Below are 18053 nucleotides of genomic sequence, written 5' to 3' on the forward strand. Positions count from 1 at the left end.
AAGAATTGGAACGAGGGTTAATGTTTTACCCCCCAGAAAGGCCAACGACCGTAAACCACATCAGAGCTTCAATAGAACGCTTTGGATCTGAGGCAAAAACTGAACATCGATGATCACAAATGATTTTTTTCAGATTGTTTTGTTTGTTTAAAACATTTTCCTTCAACCTAATAACTCTACATTTGGTTGGTCTGTCACATAAAATGCCAGCTATACATTATAAAGCCTACAGTTGTAAGAAGATAGCAGGAATGTAAATACTTTTGCCAACACACTGTTTTGGGCTCAAGTTTTGTTTGGCTTTAGTCCAAACAGCAGAAGTGAATCTCTGGTTTCATCTGAGTTCGGCTCTTGAAGGTTAAATCTTTAGAAATGTCTCAAAAGGCTAACGAAGCTTTCGTAACTCAGGCTCCCGAATTTATACCCTGAAACTCAGAAGCTTCGTAAACTTCCCCAAGTCACTTGCATGTTTCGTCTCAGTATTTTTATTACGGCAAGTAATATTTCTTGAGAAAACTAGCTGTTCTTCCTGGTAAATATGTATTTTACTTTATAAAGAAGTGGCATTAACCTTTTGAGGAAGAGATAGAAAAAGATGAGTGTTATCTGATCACTGAAAGTACTTTATAAATAGACAAACACTTCCAGGTCCAACGGCTGCGTTCGCCTGTTTCCTGGTTAAACGCTTTTTACAGACCGTCATGTTGCAGCGTTGATACGTGAACGCCTGAAGAGGTTGTGGTTGTAGATCATTTGACTTTTGATAAAGCTGTTTGCACTGCGTGGAGATGAAGAGCGAGATGCTCCCCTCCGCTTGGAGGACGTGCGCGCTGACGGTGCATTTTCATGCCAACAGTATTGTTTGTAAAAAAAAAAAAATAAAGCTGGAAACAGATTGGTTAGAAAGGAGAATGAAGCACAGATAGCACAGATAGTTTTGCTGTAGATGTCAGCTGGGATGTTCCTGCTGCATTTTCACACTTTCTCACTCCATCAATTTCCAGGGTTGCCTCCAAGGTAAGATGACTGTTGTTTTCCCAGGACCTAATTTCGTACACGTTTGCATGTTGCCCAGTCAGGAGTAGATCAGAAACTAGATTGGAAAGGCCAATAGACGTCAGCTAACTGAGATGGGTGGGCAGAATTCAGTCGCTGCATTTTATTTTCCCCCATATATGCTGAGATATCTTTAGTATTTGTGTTAGATTTGCATTTCCATTGTTTTCCATGAGTATATCAGTTTAAGTGCCATACCCATGGTGCATTGCACTCCCACATTCGTCAGCAGACATGGCTCTGCATGTTGGCTCGCTCACTGCGGTTATTAGCGGGTCTCAATTAGGGGTGTGCAAAATAATCGTCATGACGATGCATCGCGATTCTAATTTTCGCGATCTACTGCATCGATTCTTGACGCCAAGTATCGATTATTAATTAAAAAAAATTTATAAATAAAATTGCATGAACGGCTGGCGAACATCAGCTAAAAACAAGTGGAATACAACATCATTGGTTTAAAGAACCACTGAGGCTATGTAAACGGCACTGATTATCCTTATTTTGTTATTTTAAGTTTTATAAATCCTATGCACTTTTTGTCAGTGTATCCTCTCCAGTAACAGTAATATTTGTTGTCATGGCAATACCTCCAAAAGTGGTTTCAATAAATACAGCTATGTATGAATTCAGTTGCTTTCAGTTATGTATCGTTGAAGACACTATCAAGATCATACACAGCCAGTCAGCCACTGGTAATGGCTGTATTTTTTTTCTAACAGTGTTCAGTGAAAATATCACAATGCATCGCGATACATTGCAATAATTCAAATATCGTGATGCATCGTGATAGAATCGGGTCGTGGCATGTGAATCGTGATTCGAATCGTGACTTCTTTGGCAATACTCACCCCTAGTCTCAATATTGCCTGCCAGGATGGGCAAAGAGCAGCAATTTGAAGGTGTAACCGCAACCTTAAACTGTTTTAGTATTTAAATGGGATCCTACTGGATTTAGTGAAATCTTTTTAAGTCATTTCGATTACTTTTGCATTGAAGCGTTGAATTCCAGCAGGCATCAACCAGTCTAAATTTAGTTTTCCACAGGTAAAAGACACCGTGGCTGTTTTTGCCGTCCCCCCTTCCTTCCCTGATGTCTCTGGGTGAGGCAGCAGGGCCCTTCACAGCGTGCTTATTATGCCTCCCTCTGTTTGTTTAGTATAAGCCTTCTGAGAGTAAACATCATCAGCTGAAGAGGCCGCGGCTCCAGGAAAGGAACGCAGGCCGCGCCGTCTTCCCATTGGTCTGCAGGATAACTACTTGATCATTACTCCATTATGTTTGACCTTGGTAATTGATATAAGCGCTGTTTGTTTTTGCTGTATTCCCACCGTCTTCCCTGAGAGCCTCATCCTTGGGTGGATAATGCAGTCGGACGTCCCGTGGGAGACGGTTTGAGCTGCTGGGTTGTAAACTACTTTAATGGCTTACAGTCCGCGCTAAGCTGAGCTTTAATTTAGTCTGAGAACGCGTCGGATGTTTTATTGTCGTTGATTAGTGTCCGTGCTCCAGCGTCCTCTGTTATTCGCGGTCGGTTATTAATAAGCGGCTCCATCACGGTGTGGCGCAATTTCTGTTGGTGGGTATTTTCCATTTTCGTTGCAAGCCGACGAGCACAAATGTCCGTCTATGAGTTATGAATTGGACTCTTGTTTAGGATTTATAAAACCTCCCACTCTGCCTGTCGTTTTTCGGCAGATATTGTAAATTTCTTCCGCCCCATCTCTGATAAGAGCAGTTCCACATTTCCCAGCGTGTCGCTTCAATATTATGGATCTGTGTCGATGAGCCGTTGCTGCCAACCTTTCCAGGTCCTGCTCTGCAAACAGGCCTCTCCTCCTGCACAGTGGGCTGCTTGTGTGTGATTACACGTGCCTGACCCCCCCCTCCTCCCCTGTTACCTCCCCCTCTGCTCTTATCGCTCCTTCGTCTGCACCGCGGTTTCCGGCGTGCAGCGTATTAACCCAACGTCCCCTCTGACGGGTATCCGAGTGTTCCTGTGACGTGGCTGTACTGTTAAATGGATACTAAAATGAGTGTTCAGATTGTGTCACTTGGCAGGGATGTTTTATATGGTTGGGTAGTAATTTGCTGGTCCGTAAGCGCGACAGCAGACTCCACAGGACGCATCAAAATTGAGAGGAACACACATGTTGACTATCAGCTCAGCTACACACCCACTGTCTCTGACGAGCAGGGGATTTTTTTTTTTAGGCTCTGTGATGCTCTAAAAAAAGCAATGTTCCTCCATAAACCAGACCCACCCAGCTTCGTAGAGCATTGAGCAAATATTAGTCGTCGCGGCTTTCATCAGGGGTTGAAGTTGTTGGTTTAATGGCCATTCTGCTGAAGTATCACTTTCCCTCCGCCATACAGGCATGAAGGAGGGCTCTGGCGTTAGCCTAAAAGCCCATCTTTGCTTTTCCCGGATGTGTTCTCATTTCTACTCATCCACAGCATCTGTCATTTCTACATGGCAACATGCAAAAGTGTGAGGGCTGCACAAAATCGCAAATTTATCGTCATCGCAGTATCACTGATCGCAATATTGATATGGCAAAGAATCGACTGCAGTGCAATAAGTGTTGACTAATTATGGCGTACCGCGCACGTGACGTCACCGTCTCAAGAGCAACGCCCCTTTTGCCGCTTTGGTAGGGCAAACAGGTAGAGAACGCCCGTAGCAACCAGCTATTACACGCGCAACAGAAACAGCGATATAACCGACTTTATAGCCGTTAAACTTTCGTAAGACGATGTCCCAGGCGCACGGTTTACTGGTCGCACTGTCGAAGAACACACCAACCTTCAGCTCAAACGATGACTTGAGTGTCGAGGGCTTAAAAAGACCAGAAAACGGGCCGAGTTGATCGAACAGTAAGTCGTTGTTTTTTTTCCCTGCTCGGCGTTCATGGCGTCGTCGGCCGTTTTTTTTTCTGTTTGTAATCACCGTCCAGGAATCGGTATATGTTGCCAATAGGTAGCTACAAAACAACTGTTTACATCTCAGCTGCCATGATAGCCTATATGCTATCATGGTAGCAGGCGCTTCATTCGATTGCTCGGTAAATGGTATTCAAAAAACTCTTACCTGTTCACTACTTGATGTCGCTGGAATTGGGTGAGGATGTTCTTCGGTTGGGCCCTTTCTTCCAACAAAATGCTTGCTACATATGTAGGCCGACCGCACCGGTGTACCCAGCGCACACATTTCTCCTTGGCAGTCTTGAAGAAAACATCCTTCATATGCGGCCGATCAGCGTACCTCGAGTCGCTGTTGCACGTTCCATAGCAACAATGTTTAAAAACCATGGACTTGGAAAAAGCAGTCGTTTTACGAGTAAAACCAAGGGTAAGCACAGCTCTTTTACAGCGAAACAGCGGACCACGTGATATGACGTCTCGTGACATCACGTTCTAAAAATAGCTCGCTCGCGGTACGCCATTTAAGTGTCCGACATTCAGGCTCTCAGTGGCCCTAATGTTCGGTGACATTTGTTGTTTAATGCAATTTAAAAAGTTTGAGAAGGCCCAGAGCCGGCGAAGTTGATCAAAAATGAATTTCCAAAACATCACAAGTCAGTCAGAGGCAGCCTTTTTTATTAAACCCTTGTGTTTGAGATGCAAATTATGGTTTTGAGCTAGATAGATTACTCATCATCTGGGGGTCTACGGTTGCTATGATCCTAAAGCAAAAAGACATGAACGCTTTATTTATTTACTTATTTTTCTGTATTTATCACAAGCTATATTGTTATGGCAACATTTTACTAATGTGTCACAATTTTTCCTATTGCTGTGTTCAGACCAAACGCTTTTCAGGGCCTCAACTTGGGCGCTTTGTGCAAGTAAAAGTTGACGGTTCATCTGGCAAAGTGGCGCCCCTTGGGAGGAGCTAACCTGTTGCAGATGAAATCGAGAGAGGGGCTCAGCTTTATTCAGTGAATAATATAATCTGCTGCTTGTCTGAATTCAGAAATATTAAAAACATTTTCCCTATTGGAGAATACGTCACATGGCGGAGTCTCTCTGATTGGTTGACGCCCCTTGTCCAGCTGCAAATGTTCAGATTTTCCGACTCTTGCATCAGCCGCTGTAGAGGCGCGTCAAGCCAACCGGGCGGCGTATCCTAAACAAATGAAATACTAATGTGTCCCTGTGAGGGAAATGTCATTGTCCTTCTATGATCAGATACCTCAGCCATGAAACTGCGCTCTCCTTTGCACCGTTTGATTTTTACCTTCTCTACCGGCTTCACAAACCACTACATCTGCATGTTACAGATAGCTGCTGTAGTTACATTCGCGCCGGTAGCCATAAAAAAGGCCAGAGTGAGCGAAGACGGGAGTGCAGAGAAAGATCTAATGTCTAGCTTCAGGGTGTCTATTTTCAGTGATTTCCTAAAATCATTTTTCTTTACAATTTATCAAACATTAGACGCTCATTGAGTTTGATGAACCTTTTTTAGGGAAGCTGCCACCACCATGTTGACAAAGTGGGCCACCCAGAGCCATTGGTAGGATCTGACACCCAGTGTCCTGAGGCAGGCTGGGAAATGTAGTCCAAAAAAGCTGTTGGATATGCTGTTTGGGAATGATTTAGCTCCCATCGGTCCGGCACCATGTGGTTTTTCTGCCTCTGGGGCTGAATGGGACTGGCAGGCACCATTATTTGTTGACCCAGGGTTGCGTTGACTTGAAAGCCTCCAGTATAGAAGAACTCTGTCTAATGCCTCACATATACTTCCCACTAATGGCAGTTCAGACAATCAATGGCCAGAAGAATAAAAGCAGAATCCCTTTTTTCACTCTCAGCATCTGGTTTGTGCTTTAAAAAAAACGCATTGGTGGGCATATAAACAACTCTGGCAAATGGCACACATGAGCAACTAGCTTCTTCCCTGCATAGAGATAAAACTCCTAAAGCTCTGCTCCTTGTTTTTATTATTTCTGACCGCTGCAGTGTGTTGGGGCCCAGAGGCCAGCTGGGGTGCCACACGATTAAGCCCACTTAGGAAGCCTCAATGCAAGTGTGTGTTTCAGACGGTGTTTTCCCCTGAATGAAAGGAAGATGCATCTTAAGATTGTGGTGCGGAGGAAACTGAAAATCCCCACAGAAAGAGCCTCCTTCCTGTCGTGCTGAAGGGAGGTGGCCATGACATCATCCACGCTCCCCCTTTGACCTCGTTGCTGTCTGCTGCACTGTTTCTCTCCCTGTTATCCCCATAGAACTGTGTACACAAGTGTGAGAGTGTGTTCCTGTTACTAGCTCTGAAAAGCGCTTTCTACACCTGCTTGTCTCCAAACTCTGAAACTCGCCCCCCACCATCACAGTCCATTTCTTGTAAATCTGCTTTTTCAGGCGTCTTTGCCTCTCGCTGAGACGAACAATTGTTAACGCTGACATGCTTTTTGTCTACAGGCGCTCCTAACTGGGCGTCAGGACCACCTTGAATAACAAAACGCCTCCACATCGGGCGGCACGCTGCTCGGTTTATGCCGTCTTTCTCTTGGACTCGTGTGGAAGCTGGCGTCTGCGCTCATATTCACCGCTGTTCTCTGCGTTTGTCTTACAGACACTACCCCAAGACAAACTTCACCTGTGTGGCCGATACTCCAGAGAACCTCCGCCTCAAACAGCAGACCAAGATGCAGAGCCAGGTAACTTGTTTGCATTTGGCCATGCAAAGTATTCGTTATTAACCAAATTAAGGGGCTGCGAGTGGCTGGTTGGCATGAGAAGTGGTCTCGTGGATGTCTGTTCACACTGCATCCACATATCCGTCCTAAGAAATCACTTTTTGTTGGATGTCGCCAATGTACTAACTCTGAATTTTATTAACCAGCTTCGGAGCTGCAGAAGCTAAACAAATCCACAGCTTACAGTGTATCAACAGTGTTGGCCGCCCTACAGAATTTTATTCTGTCGCATTTAATGTTTCATTTCTTTTAAAGAAGTTTTAAAAATTCAGTGAAGATGAGTGTAAATACAAAATGTATTTTTCAATTAACTGTCCATCCAAACGGGCCTGCTACCACGTGAAAAGCTAATCTAGATTTTACGATTATGATGATGACGATGAAACTAATTAAACTTTTTGATGAGTTCAGTTTCACCAGCCTCACTCAGACCTGATCTGTAGAATCAAGAAATCCCTTAAATACGTAGAACCCGTCTGACAACATGAAGTAGGTTAGAAAATCTCCAAAAGCAACACGTCATGATCTGATCCAAAGAAATTAGGAACAGGCAATTTAAAAAGTCATTGACAGCCTGGAAAGGTTTTCTAGGCCATTTCTAAAGCATTGGGACTCTGTGAACCGCAATAAGAGCCGTTATCCAGAGATAACTGTGTTTTGTATTTACTCCCGTTGTCTTTGTCTGATATCAACATTAGCTGATCTGGAACATTTAAGGCAAAAAATAATCTGTAAGGAGGCAAATGCTTTTACACAGCCCTGTAAATACAGCTTCTCTTGTCAAACAATAACAATAACGTCTATGCTCTCAATCCCATCATGATGGATTATGATTTATAGAAAAAAGAAATTGGAATTTGCTGAATATTTATTAAATTCTTCATTGAAAGTTTTTATTTTTTTAGTAAATCAACATAAAACACAGCCACAGCATACATTTACACAGTTAATGCACCAACCCAAAAACCTCCCTCCCCTCACCCCCAATCACATTCATTCACATGCATTCACCCGCATTGAATGAATTCATTCATCCATAAAATTACATTTGAGAACTTCACATCTATTTTTATGTTTTCTGGCTTCATTATCGGTTTCCACCACATAACTTTCTAAAGTAAAAAAAAAAATGCTGAGTAAATCTATTTTTGGCTTTAAAAATAAACCTTTTACTGAGTACAATGATTAAATAAACTAAATTGTGACTGTCGATAAACTCTCCTAGTAAAACAGAAACCACATCAAGCTTCATAGACAGACCAATCCTTAAACACATTTTTTCAACTTCCACCCAAAACAGAGACACAATATGACGACAGCAAAACAAACGCAGGGTGGATTCAGACTCCTGACAACAGAAAAGTTGAAAGTTAAAGGTTCGGAACAGCGGGACAGATTATTTCCTCCATAACTGATCCTAAACAATCAGGTTGAGCATAAAGTCAATCAGCTTTTACGTGTTCTAATAATCAGTCTCGCTGTTTTTGAACAAATCTGTAGCTTTTAGACTCTAGAGACATAAGGAAAAACACAAAGGTTGTATAAAAACAAGCATCCATTTGGAAATAACAAAAAAAAAATGTAAAGCCTACTGGAATAGAGTAACTATAATGATGACTCTATTCACATGTCAGGATAATTTAAAGCAGGGGTCACCAACCTTTGTTGAAACTGAGGGCTACTTCATCGGTACTGTCATGAGTCCAAGCTCACCTTAACTTTACATTATATAAATATGTTTTAATGCTTGTCATTTTTAAATGTATGTAAATGAAAGTATGATTAAAAAGGAAGAGCAGTATAATATGAGTTATTTAAGTGCAGCTCACTGGAGGGTTGTGCTATTAAAAAAAAAATTAACAGGCATGGCTACCTGGTGTGCACACAATGTTGGTGAGCCCTGATTTAAAGTCTCTCTATTTCAGCTTCTTTTTATCTGCATTTGGAACGTAGTTTTGCATTTTTCCGTCGTTGCCGGATGAATCTTCAGGATTTGTCTCCCTATGGTTTTCCAGCCCAGTGCCCTATTTGCAAATTACTAGCATTGCCTGAAGGCCTTGTGGGATTTTTGAAAATTCTCTTCCAAGTTTATTTTTGTACATCTCATTCCCACTGAATAAAATGAGTGTTTTTTTTTTTTTATTCAAATTTAGTGACATCGTCCTCTCTGTTCGGCCGAGGCAAGGGTTGACGTGATAAATGACACTCCTCTTGTTCCAAGGTTGTTCTGCTGCAGACGCATTTATCCTGCCGTCATTCACAACGATTATTTTTATCATTATTTGGATACTTGGAACATGGAGTACATAAACATTTTTGCTATCTCCCCACATCCCAGATTCTGCTTCACGGTGCAAGAGTTGATGTTGTGTAGCTTTAGCAATTCCTCATGATCTAAACACCCACAGGCCCACCTCACCATCCTCGAGCCCAAAGGCTATATTGCTAATGAGAATCCTGTCGAGCAGTTCTGACTCCAAAACGGCAGCCTAATTCAAACGCTTCGAATGTTCATAAAAATAGTCTGTTTCTTTGATCTTTGATCTTTCTGCAGAACTAAACAGGGTATTATATGTTGCAAGGCAAATTTATTTATATAGCACATTTCAGTACAAAGACAATGCAAAGTGCTTTACATGATTAAATGTAGGAAAATAAAACCGAATAAAAGCAAGTTGGAATAAAATGTAGAAACAAAATAAAACATGGGAGAATAGAAACTAAAGGCATATATTATATTTAAAAAAAGGCATATAACTAATTTCATCCTTGAAAGTCAGTCCTTTAAGGGATAATCTCCATCTTTTTGTGAATGCTTCAATCAGGCTGCAGCTAAAAGAGCTGCTACAACACAAGGAGTATCTCAATAAACTAGAACATCAGTAAAAAGTCACGTTAGCTCCTTTATTCAGTTTACAAAGTGAAAGGTTTTTATGTAGATGCATTACACATAGCGGGAAATGTAAAGCATTTATTTCTGACGCATTGGATGAGTTTGGTTGAGAGCTAATAAAAATCCCACATTCAGTTTCTCTGAAAATTTAAAGACTAATGGAAAATTAATTTAATACGGGTCTGTTATGGCCAACAAAAGTCACTGCTGAAGAAGCTGGGTGTCTGGAGTGCTGGATCCATGGATATCACGGGAAAGTTAAGTGGAAGAAAAAAATGTGGTAGAAAATCCAGAATTTATAATTTAATTTAATTTGTAGTTCATGCTAAAAGAGCCCTGGCCCAAAGCCAGTGCAGATACTATACAGTGTATGGACATACCTTTTGGGTAACCAACATTTCTGCATTAAAGTTCTATTTATTTATTTTTTTACCGTGCTTAACAAATTTTAGGTAGAATTGGTAGAATGAATTAACACTTCAGTTATTGAGATGCACCTGTACATTTAAACATGGATGAAGGCTAACTTGTAGCCCAAAAGAAAAACTGCTAGAGATGTCCTATTGGTGCTAAAATTATAATAAATCTATATACACTGAGATTAAAGGGACATGACGCAAACGTAATGACCACAATGTCTTTTTGAGTTAAATTCTTTGCCACTGCATTCATTAGCATGGGTCTAATTAAGATTCAAAGATTTGTGCAACCCTGTGTAGTTAATAATTAATCCATCCATTTGATTCAATTAAATTTTATTTATATAGCGCCAATTCATGAAACATGTCATCTCAAGGCACTTTACAAAGTCAAGTTCAATCCGTCCGTTGAGTTGGTGCCTAGCTCCAGCAGGCTGTTGTCGGGCTGCAAAACATATCACAAATTTATCACCATCGCAATATCTGGGATGCATATCGCAAATTATTGCTTGGATTGCAATAAGTGTTAGCTGATTATTTAAGCATCCTGCTTTCAGGCTCTCAGTGCCTCTAATATGTTTGGTGACGTGTTGTTTATTGCGACATAAAAAGTTTGAGACCGTAAAGTTGATAAGAAACTGCAGCTAAGTTGTTTAATTGCCAAAACAAGTCGGACAGAGGCAACATTTTTATTAAAACCTTGTTTGGGATGGAGATGATTAGGGCTGGGCGATATGGAGCAAAAATATCTCAATATTTTTTAAGCTGAATTGCGATATAGGATATTTATCCCTATATATATATATATATATATATATATATATATATATATATATATATATATATATATATAATTTATTTTATTTTTTTTCTTCTTCATAGAGTGGTTATAAAAAGGTATATTTGAATCAAAGCTTTATCCCAGATGTCTACAAGCAGCTGTAGATGATTATGGGATACTTAAAAGTATAATTCTAATGTAACATAGGCCATTTCGATATAAACAATAGTCTCATTTTATACCTGTTTTTCAAACAATCTTGATATTTTTTAAATCTCGATGTATTGCCCAGCCCTAATAATGACGAATGTTTCAAACTACTCGTTATCTAGAGTCTGTTTGCTATGATCCTAGAAAGAAATTAACTCTTACATTTTTTTTGGATTTATCTGAAGCTATATCGTTATCGCAACATTTATTACCATTATCACATATCACAGCTTTTCCCTAATACCGTACAGCCCGAGTCTGTAGCTAAATAATGACTAGTAACACCTAGTAAGTGTGTAAAAACCAATTAATGAAATCTGGTGCCAAATCTTTTTTGGCACCAGAAAACTTTTAAGGCGTGTGGTTTCATTTGTCTTCATGGTGCTATGATGATAGACTGGTATTCAAGGAACTTGTCTTCTATTGTGTGACTTGGGTGTGCAAAAAGATGACTAATGCCTTCTGTACAGATAAAAAAAAAAAAAAAAAAAAAAATCCCCTAAATTTAGGAAGTATGTCTATGAAGATCTAGACGGAGAGAAGCAGGAAAGGTGTAGGAGGAGAAGCTGTGAAGGAGGATTGTTTTCTCAACATGGAGCAGAGAAGAGAGCGTGTTGTGCTGGTAGGAGGGCGGCGCTTATCAAAGCGTAGGTCTAATCCAAATGTCACAATCAGACACTACAGATGAGACGAGGGCTGTGTGTCTGAAATAGGGGGGGTTATGTCATATTGGGAGAGGGGGGATAGCTGAGAGATTGAGGGACAGATGGTGTTTTGTATGTGGGCCGTACATCTAAACATCCCCCCATCATAAACAAAGCACATATGAAGATTGCAAAGATCTCTGCGTGTATTTTTTGTGTGCTACAGATCAGTGCTTGGAGATGTTTGTAGTGTAAACATTTAAAAGAAGGAACTTTACTTTCTGCTGACGCGGCAAAAATGCATTTGGTCCTGAAAATAAAAGTGAAAGCTGCGTTTTAAAGCTTCTACGAATATCAGAACAACAACATTAACGCCCCCCTTCTGACTTATCTAAAAGCCGTCTTTGCGCCGCTGTAAGAAAGTTGAAAGGACCCACAGAAAACAGTAACTGTATTCATCCTCTCATCGCCACCGTTCTCGGCGCCGTGTTGCTACAGGAACACTATTGCTATGGCAGCAGGGTAGACGTTTGTCACACCTCATTACAAGACTTTGCGGGGGGAAACGAAAAGGGGAAAAAAAAAAAAAAAAAAAGGGCGCAGAAAAGGGAGAAATAAAGAAAGCGAGCTGAATGAGTTGAGGAAAGAGAGACGGCGCGATGAACGAGGCAGAATAAAGGGACAGGAAGGCTAAAGCGCGGTAAAAGGGAGAGAGGTGTGCAGGTCGAAAGGAGGAGACGAAAACCAAAATCCCGAGAAAGAGAATGCTGGAGGAATGCAAATGGAAGCAGAAAGGAGGAACTGAAAAAGCTTTAGATCTGTGTGGGAGGAGTTGCTGATGCCGTTTAAAGCTGTGAAATATGAATGAATAAAAAAAAAAAAAAGGAACGTTGAGAGGAAGGATGGTGGGCGGGGAAAGAAAGCAGGAACATGATTGGTGCAGAGGTGTAGACCCTGAAAGACAAAGGAGATGAGCTTGAGAAATTAAAGTGAGACTGAAGGGCAAAGATGAGCGAGGGCTGCGTTTATTCCTGACACCTCATCCTGGTGGGCAGGGAGCAAAGCGGGGTCATTATTTTATTTTTCTCTGGGTTTGAAGTTTTTGCTGTAGTGATCTTTTTTTTTTTTTTCGTGGTTTCCTTTTGGCCGGACGTCACAGACGTATGGGCGTATCGCACCGAATCATGGCCGCTCACAGAACATGCGTACAGATTACGTGTGAATCAGAGCCGTGTCATCTCAGCGCAAGGCGTCAGGAGATTAAAGGAGGATTGGTCAGCAGTCTATTCGGCTGTGTCCAACATTATTTACACATCTGAAGGGTGGTGGTGGTTAGGGGGGGGGGGTGTTCTGGTTTCAAACTGCAGCCGTCTCTCCTTTCTAGAGTGCTGCAGAAAACGGGAGGCAGGAAGAGGGTTTACGTCGCAGGGAGGCTAAACTGAAACCGGGTGCTTCAAAAATAACACCTGGCCGTGCTTTTCCTGTTTCAAGCTTTAAGTGGTGCACTCGGTTTAACTGCCACTGGGCAGTCACAAAGAATCATGGGTAGTAATTTCTCTGACTGGTGTTGTTGCATGGGCTGGACGTTTCCTCCTTTGCCCTCAGGGTCAGAACCGGGTGGGTGGGGTGGAAATACACACACACACACACACACACACACACAAAGAAAAGGCTGTTTGTTACTCACTACCTCTCATTTTGACCATATATGGTTGCCGACATGTCCTGTATGGAAGGCCTGCTCTCCTAAGAAAACAGGAAGTTAACGTCATCGCTGCAAAACTGAGCGATATATGCGGGACCCTCCCTTATTCGGCGTGCACCGCGTAAAGCACACACACACACAGCTGACTGGTGTGCATTTTATTTGAAATAGAAATTGCGGCTGCAGGACTTCCTGGTTTAGCAGAAATGTCACAACCAGGTTTACTGTAGCGTCACAGGATACCAACATCAGTGAGGTGACCGTATAAGAAATATAATTCAAGATAATTCCACGGAAAGCGTTTCAATTTACAGTTCTGCCAAAAAATGTATTTAACCTCCACTACAAATTTGATTTATTACCAACATTCACGTTTCGTCAGGTATGTGTGATTAAAAGAAAAAAAATAATACACTACTACAGTTTATATAAAATTCTTACTAGTATTTTATCCCAGTTCAACAGTAAATCCTTCAAGAAGGAGGAGGACTGTTTGCAAAAGACCTAGAGCAACACTTGGTGGTTTCAGTTTCCATAATAAAGCCTGCACTGCAAAAAGGAACTCAAAGGAAGTAAAATTTTCTTGAAATGTGTGTATTTATCCTTGATTTGAGCAGGTAAATAAGATTATTTGCCAATGGAATAAGATTTTCGCACTCAAAATAAGAACAATTTATCTCCACCGTCTTATTTCAAGTGCAGGATATCTAATTATCTTATTTTAGGGGTAAAAATAATCATCCTATTAGCAAATAGTCTTATTTAGCTGCTCAAATCAAAGAAAATTACACTAATTTCAAGAAAATTTTACTTACTTTTAGGTCCGTTTTGTAGTGTGTACTGAACGCTGAAGGGCTCCGTGCCTGACATACACCACTACTGATCCAAAACCATGAGAAAAGTTAAACTGTCCCTGTTGAGCAACTGGGCCAATTTAACATTTTCTTGCTGGCTTTCCTAATAGTGTGAAGCTCTAATAAACCAAACTATTTGAACATTTCTTTTTTTTTTTTTTTTTCTTCCTGCAGCTATAAAAGTGTTTTATTAGCACAATAAAGCCTCAGGACTAACCTATTAGCAACAACTGGAAGCAAGTGGGTTATAAGGTGGAAGCTAATCCCAGGTATCGGCTTTCCGTTGTGAATTTCTTATGCCGTGAGAATCTAGGTCGAAGCATCCATAAATTATTATCCGCTCTGCATTTGTTGACTCAAAACGCGTGCGCCGGCGCCTTTTTCTTCCAAACATGCGTTCCACACTTGCTTGTTTTAATCCTTTTTTTTTTTTTTTGTGTGTCGTTGTGCAGGTTCACTACAGGGAGGACTTTGAGAAGAATAAAGGCAAAGGTTTCAGCGTGGTGGCAGACACGCCGGAGATGCAGAGAATTAAGAAAACGCAGGACCAAATCAGCAATGTGAGTTTTAGTCTCGAAACAAAAATGGTGTTTTTGTTTTGTGGTTGATAAAGTACTACATGTAAAGTGTGCTAAAAAAAGGTGCTTGTTAATTTTTTTTTATTAGATTTTCAGGATCGAGCCAATCTTTACCCAGTTCAGGCTTATTAGGGGATATATTTCCTGGATTCATCCGAGTAGACTGTTGAAACGGAGACATAATTGTTGTTTTTTAAGCTTTTTAAAGTTCTCATCACCTTTTAAAACTCATTCACGACATGAAAATCTAGACTTTTTTCCCCCCAGAAATGTTTAAGTTGTTTTATAGGTAGTGTCTTCTCTCGCCTCTCCTGTCTGATTTCTCTCCATTTTCTACTTTTCTTCTTCTATGGTGGTTGTTTTTTTTTTCCATTTTTGTGTTAAAACAGGACATGAAATGCATCAAATGTTGACTTTATTTCGAGGCCTTCGTTTTCATGTGAAACCCGCTTTGCACACCAGACACGTCATTATACACAACCGGCTCTGCACCGGCCTCACTAATGACATAATTAGTGTTGGGGGTGACGGATAATTGCTGCTTTCAGGCAACGAAGGATCCTGCATGTCTGAGATCAAGGAAGTGTTTATGGGTGGGAACGATGCACATATATATTACATGTATATATGGACGTACACACACGGCCCACATCTGTTAAACAAAAAAACCCCACTGGGGATCTGAGTGGAGGGCTTTTTAGTCAAAACTGATCTGACATCTTCTCGTAATCGGCCCGTCATTTGCAGCCAGCCAGCCGCTAGGGAAGGTCTCCATTTTCATGCCGTTTCATTTGTTCCCTCTGGTTGTCGTCAAAAGCAAAAACTATCTGAGCTTTAGCTTAGCAGCGGATCGGAGCACTTTGTTGAAATCCGTACAGACGGTATCTGTTCAGTCCTTATCCCTCCAAATAAGCTAAAATAATCTCCCTCACTCACTCTCTTAGCATATTGCTCCCCAAGAATGGCGGCTGTGTTGTCTCAGTCACTGGCTTCACTGTTCGTAGACAAACACTGTCGTCCCATCCAGTCTGTGAAAACACTCCCCGCTAACGCCGGCGGCACAGTGGGCTCTTTCAGATCGGCGTTTTTGAATCTTGACCGAGGCGCTGTGAGTCAGTCTGTTAGCAGCCTGGTAATAAGAGGGCTGGGTTATTCAGCCCCAGCGTCATCACTTTGGGCTGTTTTATGATGGAAAACAGAGGCACAGGTTGATAAAAGTCTTATTTTCTGAGTTATTGTCTCGTGGAAGTATGGGTGCACATTGAACCCTTCCACGTTTTGGAACGCTACAACCGTTAATTGGGATTTTGTGTGATGGAGCAACAAGAAGTGCTGCATAATTGAAGGTTTACTTTTTTTCACCCATAAAAACCTTAAGAGACTGGTTTGCATTTGTATTCCACTGCCTCTGATGCACTTAAAACATGCATCAAATGCCTAAAATAGAATAGAAATACGTTAGTTCTCCTACAAGGGGGAAATTCACCAGACTTACACACTAGATTGCCTACTTGGCAAAAAGGGTTCAGTTGTGCGTAACTTGGGCCTGCAGAAGCAGTCAAGGATAACTGGAGAGGCTGCAGAGATCCACGGCTCAGGTGGAATAATTTGTCAACGGGACAATTACCGGTTGTTCACTCGGCCTTTAAGGAACTGTTGCAAGAGTGAAGCCTGAGGAAGCTTGCCATGAAACATGTAGGGGACACGTAGGGGAATATTACATTTACTTTAACAGTGAAGATTCTCAGTCATGCAGGTCGTGACCAATCCGAGAAAAGGGTTAAAAAATAAATCTGGAACTGCAAAAACAGAACAAAAAATAAGTAAAAATGTTCTTGAAATGAGTGTATTTGTTCTTGCTTTGAGCAGGAAAATAAGATTATCTGCCAACAGAAAGAGTACTTTTACCCATAAAATAACATAATTAGATATAATGCACTTGAAATAGGTTGATGAAGATGAGTTCTTCCTATTTTAAGCGCAAAAATCTTATTTACTGCTCAAATAAAGTACAAATAAACTCATTTCAAGACAATTTTAACTTATTTTTAGTTTAGTTTAGTCTGTTTTTGCAGTGTGCACTTCTATTATGAAGCTGAAGACGTTTTGCTTCCCATCCAGGCAGCTTTGTCAATTCTAAAATGTCTGGAGTCGTGTTGCAGTTCGCAGATTTGTAGCCCCTACCCAGCAGAGGCTTCGTTAGACCTAGATTCACCTGGGAGCTGATCGACCCTCGTTAGCATGGCTCACAGGAGAAATGCTGTGGTCACATGTATGGAGGTGTGAATAGGGGTGAAACTTAGCAGGAATCAAACCTACTGCTGTGTTTTTGATAGTAGAAACCCGAGCCCTCCTCCTCTTTTCAAATGTTGAGTCTTCTCGTTTCATTCTCGCCTGAAATAGTCAGATTTCCACCTTTTTTTTCCCCTTTTCTTTCTTCTCATGGCCCGTTTCTGCTGCTTGATGTGTCAACGCGGGTTGTCATGCAGCTCTGACCTCACAATACTTCCGGCTGGGGGAGATGTCATTTCCTCTAAGCGTCAAGCTGCTTCCCCAGCCGTGGCAGCACGTAGCACACCCACACCTATCAGCACTCAGGGAGCAGTGCTCCACAGGAAGTGGGAGACCTCTGGTGGCTGGAAAAGGAACTGACAGTTTGTGGAAGGGGGGGACTACTCCATGCACTGTAGGAGAGGGTAGAGCATTTTCCATGTCTGATGTGTCCTAAAATCACTTTTTGTGTACTTCAGATCAAATACCACGAGGACTTTGAGAAGATGAAGACTGGAGGAGATGCTCCATATCAGCCTAGCAACCCCAACAAAGGTATCTGTCCTCCAACCGTGCGGCTCGACAGAAATATTAATCAGACAGGCACCTTTATGCATTTTATCTGCTTTTATATTTCTCTTGCTGAACTCACGTCTCCAAGCTGCAGGATTTTTAAGTCCCACCTTCAGGTTTTTTTTTTTTTTTTTTGTTGCAACACGTTGGCTGTCCTCCTCTTTGGCTTAAATCCATTCAGCTATAAATAACTGCATTGCTACAGTTGTTTCCCAATCCGGACTGTACTCGTAGTCACGCCTAATCCCACATTAAAATGATCAAGTTTTTTGCTCTTATTGCTCACAGTGAGGCAGTATCTGCGCCCGAGCGTAGTCGGAAACTTTGGGGATTTAAACACGAAGAATGACGTCACAATGCCACATTGGGC

General features: G+C 41.4%; 1 protein-coding gene across 1 annotated transcript in view; it reads left to right on the top strand.

Moving 5' to 3' along the window:
* The window catches only part of LOC105916489 (LIM zinc-binding domain-containing Nebulette), a gene marked incomplete at its 3' end in the record, with an annotated part of 38365 nt that extends 20748 nt beyond the window's left edge, over nucleotides 1-17617 (top strand). Inside the window, 3 exon segments of the mRNA XM_036134210.1 lie at nucleotides 6632-6716; nucleotides 14714-14821; nucleotides 17590-17617. Coding sequence (XP_035990103.1) covers nucleotides 6632-6716; nucleotides 14714-14821; nucleotides 17590-17617 — 221 coding nt within the window.
* Between the last annotated feature and the right edge of the window lie 436 nt (nucleotides 17618-18053).

Source organism: Fundulus heteroclitus, unplaced genomic scaffold, assembly GCF_011125445.2.
Source record: "Fundulus heteroclitus isolate FHET01 unplaced genomic scaffold, MU-UCD_Fhet_4.1 scaffold_767, whole genome shotgun sequence".
NCBI lineage: Eukaryota > Metazoa > Chordata > Actinopteri > Cyprinodontiformes > Fundulidae > Fundulus > Fundulus heteroclitus.